The 16,727-nt window shown below is 38.0% G+C and overlaps 1 protein-coding gene across 8 annotated transcripts in view; it reads right to left on the bottom strand.

The window, feature by feature from the left end:
* Positions 1-8,063: 8,063 nt before the first annotated feature.
* The window catches only part of lrfn1 (leucine rich repeat and fibronectin type III domain containing 1), a 173,479-nt gene continuing 164,815 nt past the window's right edge, over positions 8,064-16,727 (bottom strand). For all 8 annotated transcript variants that reach the window (XM_028464813.1, XM_028464819.1, XM_028464814.1 and 5 more), the window contains 2 exons: positions 15,303-16,698; positions 8,064-9,887 (listed from right to left, as the gene is read on the bottom strand). In XM_028464813.1, coding sequence (XP_028320614.1) covers positions 8,987-9,887; positions 15,303-16,678 — 2,277 coding nt within the window. In that variant the 5' untranslated portion in view covers positions 16,679-16,698 and the 3' untranslated portion in view covers positions 8,064-8,986. The remainder of the gene's footprint in view (positions 9,888-15,302; positions 16,699-16,727) is intronic.

Below are 16,727 nucleotides of genomic sequence, written 5' to 3'. Positions count from 1 at the left end.
ATATACTGTATGTATGTATATATATATATATATAATAAAGGACATGATAAGATAGAATGGGTCCAGTTTGGCTGACTATATAATGTAACTTTTTTTTTTTGAATTCAAAAACGCACAGAATAACTAGCTTTTTGTGATGAGTGTTAATAATTAAGCGATGACTTTGTTGTCTTTCATTCAAAATGCAAGCGATAACACTATTTAGCTTAAGATGAACTGCAAAACTTTTTTTTTTTGTAACATTTTAAGTTATTATTGGAGCATTTCTTGCATTAACTGTTCAAATGATCCCTGTACCGTTTCCCATGTAATCTGGAACGAGTTAATCTGAAGATAAAAATGTCAATAAATATGGATTAAAGGGATGCTCAACCCAAATTACTTAGTCAGGCTCAACTGATAGACTAATACATGTAATCCTTTTACTGTAGGAATGAGAGACCATTTAGAAAATGTGTCAAACTCAAGGCTGGGGTGCCAAATGTGGCCCCCTGGAGAATCCAGTTAGACCCGCAGGAAAAAGTAGAAACGATCCTCAGTCCCTCCAAATGCACAAATTCAATGAAACTCAGCAATATTACCAAAGCTCACAGTTTCCCCATCAGGGTCCTCACGGACATGAAATTCCTTGAAAAGTCATGGAATAATTTAACTGTTTTGGAAATATAGCCTTTTTAATTTTAATGTTTAAAATCCAAGCTTCGCTATTATTATGGGACGTTAACCGCAAGTCTTTTAATCTTTAGTACATCGCTTTTAATAAATGTCTGCAAATTGACATTTTAATCTCATTATTAAACAAGGTAGCTGTTAGTTAGTTGTTGTTTAATGTTACGTTGATGCATTATTTAAAAAAAATAAATAAATTGCAAAATGGGTGTCAAAGGCAATTGTGCCATTGCATGATGCTATATGATAGATATGTGATTGACACAACTTGCATTCCTTGTACCACATTTTTTGCTACTAACCATGGCACACTGTCAGACCTCTTTTACATTAGTACACTGAAAAGGCCCACTCATTTTTGCACTCTAATGGCCTTGAATAGATTTTAGCGGCTCAAAACTAAGTGAAAAATCATTGTGAAAGAAGTTTGGGAACCATGCCCATGCTTGTATCACATGATGGCAGTTGCTTTTAATCTTTAATCTTAAAAAAAAAAACCCTGTATATTTCTCTAAAATCCAGACATTTTTTTTTCAAATTATTCCGCAAAATTTCCCCAAATGAAATAAAATTTGGTATCTAAATCAAGGAGATCTTACAGGGACTGATATATCACTTATTGCTTGAATACCTTACATAATTTTTATATAATTTATACATGGAAGTGCAAACTAGGGCACAATACAATTGAAATTACTAATTTTTCCACCTTTAAACTGTGGCCTACTTGACATCAAACTGGTCCATATTTGGCCCCTGCACTAAATTTAGTTTGACACTGCTGATTTAATTCAATTCAGTTCAATTCAATTATTTATATGGCGCAAATTACAACAGTCACCTCAAAACAGTTAACAAAATATCGAGTCCATAGGAAGAAAGAAAGAACCCAACAAGATCCACATGAACAAGCATTTAACGAGAGTGGGAAGAAAAAACTCCCTCTTTTTTATAGGAAGAAATCTCCAGCAGAACCAGGTTCAGAGGTGGCAGCCATCCGCTTCTACTGGTTGGTATAGTGGACAGAAGGGTAAACAGAATAACATCGAAGGATAGTCCATCCCAGTGTCCCAGACTAGTTGAGCCATTTTGCGGCTCAACTAGCAGCTCAATTTTAGCAGCTCAAAACTAAGTGATGGAAATTTGGTCAAATATTTTGGAAAAGTTTTAGAAATTTGTATGGGAACCATGCCCATGCTTATAGCACATGATGGCAGTTGCTTTTAAAACATCCAGACATTTTTTATCAAATTATTCTGCAAAATTTCCCCAAATTAAATGAAATTTGGTCACTAAATCAAGGAGATAAAGTGGAGGTCTTACTGGAACTGATATGTCTCTTATTGCTTGAATACCTTACATAATGTTTTATATAATTTATACATGGAAGTGCAAACTAGGGCACAATAACGCTGAAATGACTAATTCTCCCGCTTTTAAAGTGTGGCCCATTTGAGATCAATCATATTTGGCCCCTGCCCTAAATTTAGTTTGACACTGCTGATTTAGAAGCTGCGTAAAATGCAATAAAAAGCATTTTAAACACATGCTTGTGGAGGTCGAATATATTTAGCAAACTGTGACGTAGTGATTACTCAAGTACTCCACTCTAGTAACTCCAACTGGTTTCATGAGTTTCAAGGCATCTGATTGCTCTGATCATAGTGGAGGCTTACCTGCTTCAGGGTTGGATTAAAATGCTATTCCACAGTAGACCTTTAATGAGAGCACACCTGCTGTGACGTCTCAACATGATATGTGAATGCTGATTGGCTGAAGTATCAAAAATGTCTTTGCCCACATGTAAAGGGATATTACATGTATTTGAAGGCTTTAAACTGATACAAATGATTTCAAAGACCTTTCTGACATGAATTAGCCGAGTTTAATCATTCACCTTTAGATCTTTAGATCTATTATCTAAAATGCGGTCATGGGATGGGTTGTATCGATTTAAAGAAACCAATTTAATTCCTGGTAATATTTAGGTTTTGAACCAGGAACTGGCTTGGAAAACATGCAGCCTCAGACCAAACCACATTAACGTCCTCTGTGCAAACCTGATAACGGCTAAATCCTGCTGTTGGGCTTTTTCCCTTTGCATCTGATGCCAAATAATGTGTGTGTAGTCAAAAAGCTGACAGCCCTCAGCTCTGTCCGTGTCAATAGGCTAAGTGTTCTTGAAGCAGCAGATATAAAGCTGTGCTCAGTGTGGCTGCAAACGAATAAGAAAAACAACAAGCCAAATGCCAAATGAAATTCGGGAAGTTGAATCGATGTGAAACTGAGTTTTCAGTTGTCGGGTTTGATAATCATTGTTGTAGAATGGAAAATCCAGCAACTTATCAATACGGAGAATATCTCCTACACAGAAATTCATTAGATTTCTTCGATCTTCTCTCTGTGTGCATTTAAATGTCAATAACCCTGTCTCCATAAAGAACTCTATAACTCATCAATCTTCAGTGGTTCAGTTCACAAAATCTAAATTAGAAATACGGTAACTCACTGCAACAATGTTTGTTGGTGTGTTTGATTTTACTATTTCCAATTATTTACTGCTAACCAATATGTGAGAAGCCAATGAACGAGGTTTAGTAGCTCGAAGAGAGGCTTGCGGCTACATTTATTACTACTATAATAGAGTAGAAGCAATGCCAGTACGTTTGTAGAACTTTAACTGCAAACAAATCAAAAATCGAGAGAGAATTTTGAAAAAAAACATTCTGACAGCGTTTCTTTTAAACATATGCTGTCGGACAGCAGAAAAAAAACCCCCAAAAAACATAAATACTTAACTAAAGAATAGCTAGTTTTTGCATAATTTAAGGAAAGGCTACTTAATACCACAACATGACGTGTATCAGCAACATGTAAACGTTCTATTATTCCATAAAACATGGCAGACTCAAATGGAAACATCTGCATTGTGATGCCAAATGTTAATAAAAGTGGGAAAGACTTTCGATCAGATGTGGTCAACTGAAGACCACAGCTCTCATTTTTAATTTTGTGTGGCCCCCAAGGTAAATATGAAAAATTATTTCAAAAACACACAAAATGACAGAATGATACAATAAACAACAAAATTACACAAAAAGACTCAAAAAAAAAAACACTAAACAACAACAAAAACATAAAAAAAAAAGACTCAAAAAACACACTAAACAATAACACACTTCATGAAAAAACCTCAGGCAACAACAATCACACTAAAGAAATTAAAATATATGCACGACAACAAAATCACACAAAATGACAGCAAAAATACACATAAGAAAAATACACAAAATTAATCCAAAAAAACACAAATACACAAAACATGAGAGAAGAATAAATAAAGAATAAGAATAAAAACACACAGAAACCCTTTGGCGTTTTCTGTAATAATGCACAGATAGGTCATTATTCCATGTTAACATGAATGTTGATAATGTGGCCCTCACATAACATGTTCATGGCCCCCGCTGGTGTAAAAGTTGGCCATCTCTGCTTTAGATTGTTTTTTTTTTGTCCCCTTTATGTAATTTAGCAACAGGTAATATACTGTAATTGTATGAGCAGACAGAGAAAAGACACTTTACTGTCAAAGTTAGATATTGGATCTGCATGATTGATATGTTCATCAAAGAATGAGTTTGCAGAGCAGCACACATTTAAAGTTGGATTGCTTGAGGAAATAAGTTGTTCTGTAATGTAGTGTATTGCCAGAGGGCAGCAACATTCTGCAAGTACATACAGCTATATATAGAGGAAAAAAACTCTTTAAATGTAAAGTTTTTACTAAATGAGGCAATATTACATAAGATTTTGCAGGATAAGCGGTTGTTTGGGTTTATAGTGCGGAGAGGCTTTATTCTTTTGCTTGGGTAACACAAAATCCAGCTGCTAGCATCCGTTAGCATTTTGTTAGAAATCGCTATGGTAGTCAAAAAGTGGACTGCATGGTTAGCAGGGATGAAATTATAAGAAGTCTCCTCGATAAATCATGCTCAATTTGGACTTTTCAAGCTCACATTAGTATGCATTAAACATAATAGGCTTTTTAGAATGATAAGTCCTTTCCTGGGGTGTGATTTTTTATTTTTTATTTTTTTGGACAGAACTGCTGATGGGACATTTAACTCTTAACTTTACCCTTGGATTATTACCGGTTTTGCTTTTTAAGCCATTTCTCAGAAAGGAGTGACACTAAGCAGATTCTTGCTAAGCAGAAATGATGTTGAACAACATTCAGAGATAGAAGGGAAGAGGACAGAGGACGTCTGCACATTTATAGACATTAGGAATTAATGAGGTGAATTTAGAGTTAAATCTGAACGTCTTTGACGTCGACTACCTGGAAAATGAAATACATGATTAGTGTAAAAAAATAAATTTAAATTAAAAAAATCAAATCAAATAAATTATTGTAGATAAAAAAATGAAACTTTTAGCCTATATATTAACAATATACTGTAATTTTTATCAATGTGCCTTGAATAGGAATCATATAAATACAAAGAAAAACGTTTTTAGAATTCTTTCATATTTCTACTTTCTAATAAAAAAGTGCAATTAACAACCTGCAGTTATTCATATCAAAGTGTCTTGAATGCAATTTAAACAAAAAAAAACTTTTATAATCTTTCATATTTCTTCTTACTAATAAAAAGTGCAATTAACAATCTGTAGTCATTCATATCAAAGTGTCTTGAATACAAACCAAACAAAAAACAACTTTTATCATCTTTCACACACGACGTGAGAGGGATAAAAGTATGTTTTAAAAAGCAATAAATATGATAAAATCTACAATTTAACTGTATTGTGTACTTTTTTTTACTTAGAGTTAAATATGTATGTCTTCGAAGGCAACTACGTGGAAACTGAAATACATGATTACTGTAAAACCACCACATTTAAAATGCAATTAAACATTGTAGGGAATCATGAACAATTGTAGGCTCATCCAATACTCCTCTGTAGCCAACGATGTGCTAGAGGATAAAACTCCAAGTGTCACTTATCTGCTCCCTGGTTTATCTCTGTCCTCTCAGCGAGAGCCTGCTGCTGTAATGAGAGGGAGAAGAGAAGAGTTTCTCTGCAACAGCAAACACAAATCCCTCATCCACCCTCATCCTATCTTTTCTTGCTGTCATGCCTCGTTTGGAGGCGCTTCATTTCACACCACATCTTAAACCACATTATGCACTCAAGGCATCTTTGGAAAGCTGCTCAAAGAGCCTGTAAACAGACACAAAAGCAGGAAGGACTACTGTCTTAGCATGTTGGATAATGTCTGCATTTTATTTTAATCTGGGAATTTGACTAGACAAAGTGCATTTTCTTGAAAAACGAAGGTCCGAATGCAGCTCATTACAGGCCAATAGCTACTGTCATTAGCAAGTAATGCAAAGTATTCCCATTGGAACAGTACACAATTGATCATTTGTGTCATTAGATTAGAACAGTGGTTCCCAAACTTTGCACAGTCTCGCACCCTTTTAGACATGTAACCTGAAGCCATGTAGCCCCTATTATTCCTGCACACTTAAATATCATAATGTAATGTCAAATACAATGTAGCCCTACAGTGAAATGTGTCCCTGAATTTTACCTGTCCTGTTGTGGAATAATATATAATAAAAAAAAATTAAATTCATCACTTGATTTTAACTAGACTACTGGCATTTTCTGTGGGAAAAAAATCACCCTGACACTGTTAAATATAACTATTGAGCTGCAACTTTAATGAGAAGCGTGAGAGGATGCACATATAACTGCAATGTTTGGCTGAATATGAGAGTCTGACTCTCCACATTTTCATGTTTGTCAAAGCTGAACATCCACTTACACACATGTACGTGGTGGTAAAGGTTAATAAAGTCTTGATAGCACATTTGGCTAGGGCAAAGCAATGTAGCTCTCATATTTGCACTGTTTTGACAATTTGTTTCTCTGTCACCATGGGTAGTCCTACATACTCCAATATGTAATTTGTGCCAATGCATGGAGGCTCCTGACTGCTGCTATGTTTATATTCTATTTTCCAATTTTTTTTATTTTTATTCACGTACCCCTGATGAAAATGTGCGTACCCCACTTTGGGAACCAAGGCATTAGAGGTAGCTGCATTGTCATTGAGCAGCTGCACAGGTTGAAGTTTTAATGTTTCCAAGTTATAGCCAGGAAAGTACAAAAGAATGAGAAAAAATGATTTCATTTCTACAGTGATTGACTAATTGTATTTCTTACAACTATATTATATTCCCTTGAAAATGTAAATGGGAAGGTGAATATACTGTTTCACTCTTCGGCTGTTAGCATTCTCTTTGCACACACCAATTACACGCCCCACATTTCTTTAGTTATTATATCAGTTATATTACTGAGGAAGTAGTTGAAATTGTTCAGCCAAGGCTGGTGATAAAGTTTCAAAGCTTTCTTACAGAAATAGCCTTTAAGCAAGCTGGATTCTACAGAAGCTTATTGCATTCACTGAAGAACAACATTTTTTTTTTTTTTTTTTTTTTTGGGGGGGGGGGGGGGGGGGGGGGGGTTAGTAAATAAAAAAAATTTGGCCCCAGTTTTCAGTTTTTCTAGGAAATATTTTTCAGTTTTTCTGAGTTGATGAGATCATTCTTTTTTTAATACATATATATATAGGAAATGTTTTTCTGAGTTGATAAGAAATTAGACATTTTTCGTTTACTTATTTTTATCTCATCAATTAGCACAATTCTAATATTTTAACATTTTGAAAAATATCAAAATTTACATAAAAATCTGAAAAAAGTCATTATTTGATATTGTCAACAACTGCCATATCATTTTTCTCCAAACTTCACACAGGAATAAATGCCAGAATACATATTTATTTATATAATATTTAAAGGTGCTGTAGTCTATTGTGTTCAATCTTTAGGTGCTTAATTAAAATAGGGTGTGCGCGTTGTCGACCCCTGGTGGCATCAATGGCTAATGGCACCTTTATTCCATCCTGCAGTGTCTGACTCGAGCCTCATGTCCAGTGACACATCCATCGCCTCCATTTTCAGTGGTCATTGTGAAGCTTTAGCTGAAGCCTTTTCCAAAGAGCACCCAGACATTAAATATTTATCACCTATACACTCTTTTTCTCTTTCTCTCTCTCTCGCTCACACACACACACACACACACACACACACACACACACACACACACACACACACACACACACACACACACACACACACACACACACACACACACACACTATCTCTCTCTTACACACACACACACACTATCTCTCTCTCACACATAGACACACACATGCACACACACACAAACTCATAGATTTGACCCACACAAAAATGTTTAATACCCTGTGGAAAGAGATAAATGGTCCAAACGTTGACATACTGAATAGGAGGTGTGATGACACAGGTTTTTAATGTAAAAACTTGCAGCCAACACCCAAATGCTTTGTAAAAAGTCATGTGACATATGACTTACTTACTTACTTACATAGTTAGTACACATACACCAATGTTTTTTTTTTTTTTTTTTTAATATACTTATATATGTCTTTGTTTTGTCGTCTTTTACCTAGACCAGCCAGATACAGTACTGATTAATATACAGTCACATCTGGAACAATACCTATTTAACATCATACAGTCCAACTGTCGAGGAGGAATCTACGACTGGAATCAGCGTCCGTCGTCTCTATGCTAGCGTTTAGAAACCGGCTTTTTTTTTTGTAAAACTCTCATATATCATTCTCATCATTATTGTATAGACTGGTAGTGATACATGTCTTTGTATCTCGTGTCTTCTGTGCAAAAGTTTTTAGTTTTTTTTTTCTCCCAAAAAATGAAAACATGAAACCTGGTTTTTCACTTTACAGTTAGAATGAAGGTTTTTCTTTTTTAAAAAATCTTTTCATTTCGTAAATAAAAAGAGTCACATCAAAATGCCACACCCGCTTCTTGGCATGTTTGAAAAAAAAAAAGAAGATAAAAACTAAAATAATTTTTCCTGTCATCCTGGTGGGCGGTAATGGCGGACAGGAAGGTTTATGACTACATTGAGCAGCATCCTCCATTCGTACATTTTTAGAGAATAAGGCACCGCTGCATAAAGAAAGGACATGGTCAACAAACCTCACTGAGAGTATGACGGGTAGGCAGGATGAAGAGTGTTTATTCCCCGGCGACCCATGGGGCATTCGCATGTGTAGGTGAATGTGCTTGTGTTTTATTGTTTCCCGTGTGTGAGGAAAGTGCATTAAAATGGCATGTAGATAAATGTGTGTCTTTTGTTGATGTGCCATTTGTTTGCTACACTGCTCTCCTCACACCGTGCTCTCCAGCATCCACTCAGTGCTGCTAAAGGTTACTCTCCTGTTGGCGGGCGGTGACGAATCTGTGTTGAGCTGGTTGGTGGATTTGTGCCACCTTGTCCTCGCTCTGCGTGGGTAACTATGACTCTGAAATATAGAGTAATCCCCGCCGTCGAAGGAGAATCTGTGCCTAGTTCGTGCTAGCTCGTTGGGGAGCAGCCCCATGTTGGCCAGGGCTCCCTTTTTGTCTTTGAGTCTGGGAGCCTCTTTGGTGCCGGCGTTGGGGCCGAGGAGACACAGGGACATGGTGGAGCCTGTCAGGCTGCTGTCTGTCTGCGTGTCCTCGGATAGATGGCCAGACCTTTGCGCGTCCAGGCTGGTTCTTCTCTTCATTCTGTCTGCGGGCAGCGGCGAAAGCTCCACCTCCAGGACGGCGGTGCCAGTTGTTGGATCATCTTTTTTCTCATTCTCAACACGCAAAACCAGCGCCATGCACTCCTTTGGAGCATGTGCTTCACATGCTTCATCCTCAGACGGTTGCTTAGAGCTGGAGCGCCGTAGTTGCTGTTGGCTGCCGTTGGCTGGGGAGTGCACGCTGGAGCTGACCTTCATCTTACTGTTCACTGGGCCGCTGTAGGTCTTATAGCGAATCATTAAGATGATGATGAACACCAGAACCGACGCGACGATTATACCTCCGATGATGATGATCATGGTGCCTCCGAGAAACTGGCTATGCATGAAGCGACACTGGCTGACCTCGTTGGCCGTGTGGAACTGCACGCAGCCGACAACGCGGGTGGCCGTTAACGACGTGATGCCGTCGTCGTAAACCGCCAGCACACACAGATCGTACTCTCGTCCCGCTGCCAGATCATTGATCAGGAAGCTCTTGCTGGTTGACGGGATCATCCTGTGTAAGAAAAGAAAACATAGCACAGTGTTGGAGATAAAGGAGGATTAATGATGAGGATTACAACACCCACGTCTACAGATTTGCATAAAGTGTATTAAACCTCAACACACACACACACACACACACACACACACACAACATAAGGGGAAAAGGAACATCAAAGCATGAGCGTTAAAGATTTGTTGGTCCCTGTAAGAAACATTTCAAAGTTTCACGTCATTTAATTTGATGACATTTTGCATCATAAAAGCTGTGATAAGTTACAATTTATAAAATAACACCGCATGGGTTAGCTGAAAGGGTGAATATAGCACTCATTCTCACAAGAATATGCTGCAACAGCTGCAGGCTCCAGGACATGTGATGCATGATGCAGAGACAGTTTGGATGTGTGAATACCTGAGGTCACAGTTTGTTAGTGACTGCATTACACATTAAATAGGGAGAAAAAACACATGTTTTTGTCTTCAGGTCAGAAACGGCACAATTATAATTGGGAAGCTGTTCCTTTTACCCAAAGGACTTGGCTTTGTCAGTAAGAGCACCACTAAAAGGCAAAAATAATGCTCAGCTCTAATGGTAAAAACAAGGAAAAAAACTTTCATGACAGTTACTTATAAACTCCATAAACTGCCGCAAAACAAATGCTAAATTGTTTTTGTATTACATTGCAGGAAAAGCTGGTTCATGTGTTAGCCAAAGGTTGCTAATCCAGTCCAATTTCAACAAGCGGGTCAGAAAATGGATGGATGGGTGTCTAAAATTAGACTATAATTGAAATAGCTAAACTAACAAATCTAATTTACCACTGGTTGTATAGCACTTCAGAACTACTTTTTGTAACAATTAAAGCTACTGGCGACCATCCTTATCACCTCTTTTAACATAAATATAGTCACAGTGTAGGCCTCATAGATCACTAAATTTTTCTTCCAGAAAATGTGAGAATTTCCACCAAATGTCAAAGCTTGAAATTAACATTTGACTCCTTTACAAACATTGTCGTTGTTAACAAATTGTCATGTTGCATTGTGGGATTGGAAATCGTGAATCCTGGAGTGGCAAAGACGGTGCTGACAGAAGAGGTAGAATACATCCTGTTTTGTGCTTTTACCCCAACTTACTGTACATGAAATGTCACGTTATCATGCTAACTTTATAATATAAATTTAGACTGCGATGTTCGACGTGACATTTCTAATACAGTATTTAAGAAGTGTTTTTACTTCATTCTAGTGGTGGGCCGTCAGGGCCAGCAAGGCTTTCTCTGTTGGCCTAAACATCATCAGATTATACATATAATTTTGAAACATTTTTCCACAAATATGTATTCATTTATTCCTCATAGCTATACTATTTGTTTAATAGTTTTCCTCTTGGTTGCACTGCTTCCAGCCTTATGTTGGGATTTGCAGGGCTGGCCTTTATGTTAGAGCTTTTATTCAATCATATTCAGCCATTAAGTGTTGCCAAGGTAAAATCTGCCTTCAGAATCAACAGTGAGGGCACCTGTAGCTTAGAGTTAATGAAAATGAAACTCTGGCGTTAACCAATCAGCTTTCAAGTTGGCTATTGTACGCCTGTAGCACCTGTGTAACACTTGAGCCTGCTAGCATACACAGTACATGCACGTCTTTTGATTGGATGCCGTCAGCCTGTGGAATTGGCTTTTTTCGTAGTGTGACATCATAGGGTGGACTCCACTCTTCGGCTGTCTGTTGACACGCAGTAACTCCACATTCAGAGCTCGGATTTGGTTGTGAAAATGTGCCGGTAGAGTACGCATTGAGCCCGCTGGAGGCAGAAAGCACACTTTCTGGAAACTGTAAAATTGACTTTCAAAACAAAAGTCTTCGACCTGGCCGTGTCAGTTCTCCTTCCTTGCACCGCTGGTGAAGGAAGGTTGCATGCCCCCTCCTCGTCTCTGTTAATGCTGTTGCTCCCATGTCTCCTTCACACCTGGAACACCATTTTTTACCGGCAGAATGAGGATGGAGAACTGACATGGTCCTGGTCTGATTAGCTGTTTTTGACAGGAGGAAGCAGGCAACGGCATTGAATCATGTAAATCCGTTGAGGAAATATTATTTCTTTTTTTTTGGTGGGGGGTGTCAGGTAACTTATCTGTATTGGTGTAATCAAAATTCGAAACTTCTCTCCCTTCGTCATTTTTGCGGACAATGTAGCATGGCGCGTGGATAAATATGAAACAATTTTGACCAAAAACAATACTCGTAGCATTTCACTTTACAAATTCATAGCAGTACAGTTGGATTTCGGCATCGTTTTTCATCATCACAATGAGGTTTTTCTAACAAAAGAAAAAAGTCTTCACTGCTTGAAATCAAGAAGGGTATTAATGTCAAATAGGACTGGTATGACCGCAAAGTCACCGTAAAGCTAAGAAACGGGACAAAATATGAGGAGATAACAATGACCGGATTAATTATGGTGCCCGTAGATATGTTGCGTTGCTGGATCAGTCATCTAAAGTTAAGAAACATGCGGAAAAATTTGCCATACACTGGACCAACTGTTCATTGTGGTCTGCATTTGCAACGCAATTGCCGTCGCTTTCCAAAGTCAAATACTCTTCTCACTGGGAAATTTTGGCGAAACTTTACACCTCTTGTTGATAGACAGGTACACTCAAAGGTTTATATACATTTTGGGTCAATTTTAATTGCTTTAGAGCAGGACTGTCAAACTCGTTTTTGTTTAGGGGCCAAACTCAGAGCTGTTTTATCCCAAGTGCTGCAGATTATAAGTGGGAAATGACTAATTTCATCATTATTGTGTCCTAGTTTGCACATCCACGTATAAATGAAATGTAAGGCACCGACAATGTCCAAGCAATTAGTGACACATAGGATGCTCACTTAAATGTCCTTGATTTTTCAAACAAGTTATAATGAATCTGCATAAATTTAGTGGAATATTTTGAGGAAAATTGCAGGATTCTTCGAAAAATTTAATGACTGCCATCATGTAAGATAAGCAGATTCCCTTCAAATAATGGGGCCTATTTTTATTGGATTGTTTGATATTTTGGCCTTATTTCAGGTTTATGTGTTTTGTTTCTCTTATTCATTGTCATAACATCACCCCACACCCCTGCATTTCACACACACATTTCAGCTGAAAATAGATTTAGCTGTTGCCATCCCTGTTTTAATCAGTGATTAGTGAAAACACCAGAAATGTATTTGGGGAGTCACTTTGGCAGTGTGTGTGGAGGCCCACTGGCGTCAGGATAAAATAAAGATACAGTTTTAAATAATAGGAATGTTCGCTGGCAGATTTAAAGCCTTATATAAATCAAGTCCATCCACCATTTAACATAATTTAAGTCAAAGAGTCAGAACAATTTTACATCAGACATTAGGGCTATTGCGTAGGAGTATCCCTAGCAATATGAAGCTCATTGTAAGGGGTGTGTTTTATTTCCAACATAATGTTCATAGTTTTCCAAGTCATTTTTGCACTTAGAAAAAAAAGAGTGCAAAATTAGTTCCACTTTGTCAACAATAAATTCTGGCATAAGCTTGTGAAAACACACAATAAAAGGCAAAGCTAAAAATATTTCTGCTGACATACCATTACATATCGCATCCAAACTAAAAAACGGCTTCCTCGAGGTGTTACAAACCGCCTCAAGACTATAACAGGCTGGGAACCGCTGACGTCCAAATGTAGATGCAATAATGCAATAAAGTTGAAATTACAAGTACAAAAAATATGAATCTAGTTGTAAAAAACAATCAGAATTGAATGAAAGAGCTGCATTGTGAACATAGGATTGCAACAGTACACATTACAAATGCACTGAATGAAGAATGCAGGTAATGGTTGTTTTCAATATCCACATGTCAAAGATACGCACAAAATATGTTTTATTTATTGATGATACACATCTGTGGTGTGTCAGTGGACAGAGTGTTCCTGCTTTATAAATCACATGGTTTCTTTTTCTTTTTCTTTATTTTTTTTTTTTTTTACAGATGTCACATCTGCGGTGACAAATTGACACCAACAGCTACATTTCTTTAGCACTCTGATCAGCTTTTTTTTTATTTTTTTCCTTAAACTTGTCACAATTAAAATAACTCTCACCTATAGACGTGGTTTGCTCTTTGCAGTGAAACAGAGAAGACAGAGTTGTCAAACAGCACAACTAATCAATCGCACATATTTTCAGTCATTAGAGGATATTTACAAAACTCAATGTTTTCGATAGACTTTGAACATTATCAGGGACTTGTGAGATTGACCCTTTATTTACATGTGACAGTTAGTTACTCATAAAAGGTTATAATAAAAAAAGTACTTATAATTAATGCATCATTTACATACATGTCTGTATTTTTGCATGAAATCCCCTTGATTATATTGCTTTTTAAAAAAATAATTTTCTCCCTGTGCAGTGCTTCTACTCTTTGCTGTGTGATTATACAAATCCCCCCTTTGTTGTATATTTAATTAAACTCATCATCTCATCCTATCACCTCTGATACATTTGTTAGGTACTCCGAAGTTACCTTTTAGGATTACTGCTTAAAAACCGTATATTTCTTTTTGTTTCTTGTTGATATACAAAGGTCATAATGAATTATTTCAATTTAATATTTGTTTAAGTGGTGAAGCCCCTAAATGTCTTTTTTCATTTCGATTGTAAAACAACTGTAGGCTGCCATTGTGCCCTCAAATATGTGTGTAATACACATTCGATTAGCTTCCTCTTCACTGATCTTACCAAGAATAAAGCTTGACGCAACTTAAACACTGCCAACTAAGTAATTGTATGTAGCAAACCCCAACATTGTTCCCAAGATCTTTTAAAGGAGTCAAATGTCAAAGAACAGATACATTGTTTTATAGACCTTATAGTAATTATCCTCGGCACGTCTGCCAAACTATATTTGATCACGCTATGTGTCAAAACAAATGAGTTCACCTCAGCGCTAGTCTTAATTGTTGTGATATGATCATTTAATGAATTTGAACATGTTACGTTGGATACAGCATTCTATTAAGGTGCTTGCATGTACAGGAATCATGAAAATGTAAAGTAGGAGTGTGAAAATATTTATCGGTCTTAGTTTATACTTGCATGCTTTTTTTATTCTTGGACAATTTAATTGTTTTTTAAAAATGAAAAAGTTTAAAATATTTGGGTGATCAATATAAAACAATGTAATGCAGATCAACACATTCCTGTGCTTGGCTGTAGAATGTTAAGGAAAATTTGTCCATCGGTTTATTCTCCACAGGGATTCTACCTATTAAATGGACATATTTAATAACTTAACCTTGTGGGATCTGTTAATTTATCCTAATGTACTGCTGTGTCACTCAGCATATGGTCACTCCAGATGTCTCACTTCTTTTTTTCTCCCACCACTCATTGCTTACCTGTACACCAAAGTATCGTCCGCTGAACTGTTGTACTGAATCTGGTACATCCTGATGCCTGGAATGTGGCGCTCCGAGGGCCAGCGGATCACAGATGAGGATGAGGTCAGCTCGGTGACCATCACCCTCCTGTCCTGTTTGTCGTAGCCCTTGGTGTCATTCCCAGATTTGGAGGATGTGGTGATGTCAGACAGGCCGGGGTCTTCTCGCAAGTGGCCTGTGTTGTTAACGAACAAGGGTAAGGGGATCATGTCGATCTCAACAGCAGCGGTGGCAATGCCGGCTGCATTGGATGCCACACAGTTAAAGGCCCCGCTGTCCTTTAAGGTGGTGATTAGAATATCAAGGGTTCCATTATCATACAGGATTGTGCGCGAGTTATTATGTACCAATTTGCCGTCTGGTGACCTCCAGTGAATTTCTGGATCCGGATCGCCAACAGCTTTACATTTAAGAGTCACACCTTGCCCTTCCATGACAAAGGGCTTAGTGGAGAGGTGTTTGGTGATAAGCGGAGGCTCACAGATAAACTCCTCCTCTTGAATAGACCAGAAGTATTTGTCCATCAGATGCTCTGGTGAGGCACAAGTCTCCAAGTCATCCTCCCGGGTCAACCTTCGCAGCCAAAGCAGTTCACAGTTACAATGAAGAGGATTTCCTCCAAAACTCACTGCTAAAGTTGACGAGCTGTAGCCTTTGGTATCAGATAACACCTGTGCATGCTGGAAAAGACTGTCTGGTGGCAGCTTCTGCAGCCTGTTAGAGGTCATGTCCAGGCGGACTAGCTTTGTAAGCAGGGTAAAAGTTCCTGCTTCAATGTAGTCAATTAGATTGTGGTCCAGAGTGAGAGTATTGATGTTGGTCATTCTGGCAATAGCATCCCAAGGAAGGCCGCGCAAGTTGTTATTGGAAAGATCCAAGTCCTCAATGGTGGAAACAAACTCATCAAAGGATGTAGGCGCCACAAGATGGATCTGGTTGTTTCCGAGGATGAGGTGCCGTAGGTTGACAAGACCTTTGAAGTGATCACTTTTTATCTCACTCAGACGGTTCCCATCCATGTGAAGTGCCCGAAGTGATCGCAGGCCCAGAAAGGCATGGGGAGTTATCTGGCTGATGGTATTGCGTGACAAAGTGAGGTGGACCAAACTGGTCATGTTAAAAAAGTCTTTCCTACGAATGATTGTGATGAAATTGTCCGTCAGACGAAGTTCAACAGTCTTGCGGTCAATGGTGGGGGGCACAAACAGCAAACCGGTCTTGGCGCAGAGCAGTGTGAGCGTTGGGGAGAGATGCTGGCAGATGCAGCGACCGGGGCAGCTGTACCCTTTAACCAGAGCTGCACACAGCAGCACACACAGAAGCAGCCGCTCCATCGTTGACGAGTTCACAGGTCCTGTGTGTGAGACAGATAAAACAGATTTA

This window comes from Gouania willdenowi, chromosome 13, assembly GCF_900634775.1.
Source record: "Gouania willdenowi chromosome 13, fGouWil2.1, whole genome shotgun sequence".
Lineage (NCBI taxonomy): Eukaryota > Metazoa > Chordata > Actinopteri > Blenniiformes > Gobiesocidae > Gouania > Gouania willdenowi.
The sequence above is the reverse complement of the archived record's forward strand: the minus strand, read 5'-3'. Positions and strand labels throughout refer to the sequence as shown.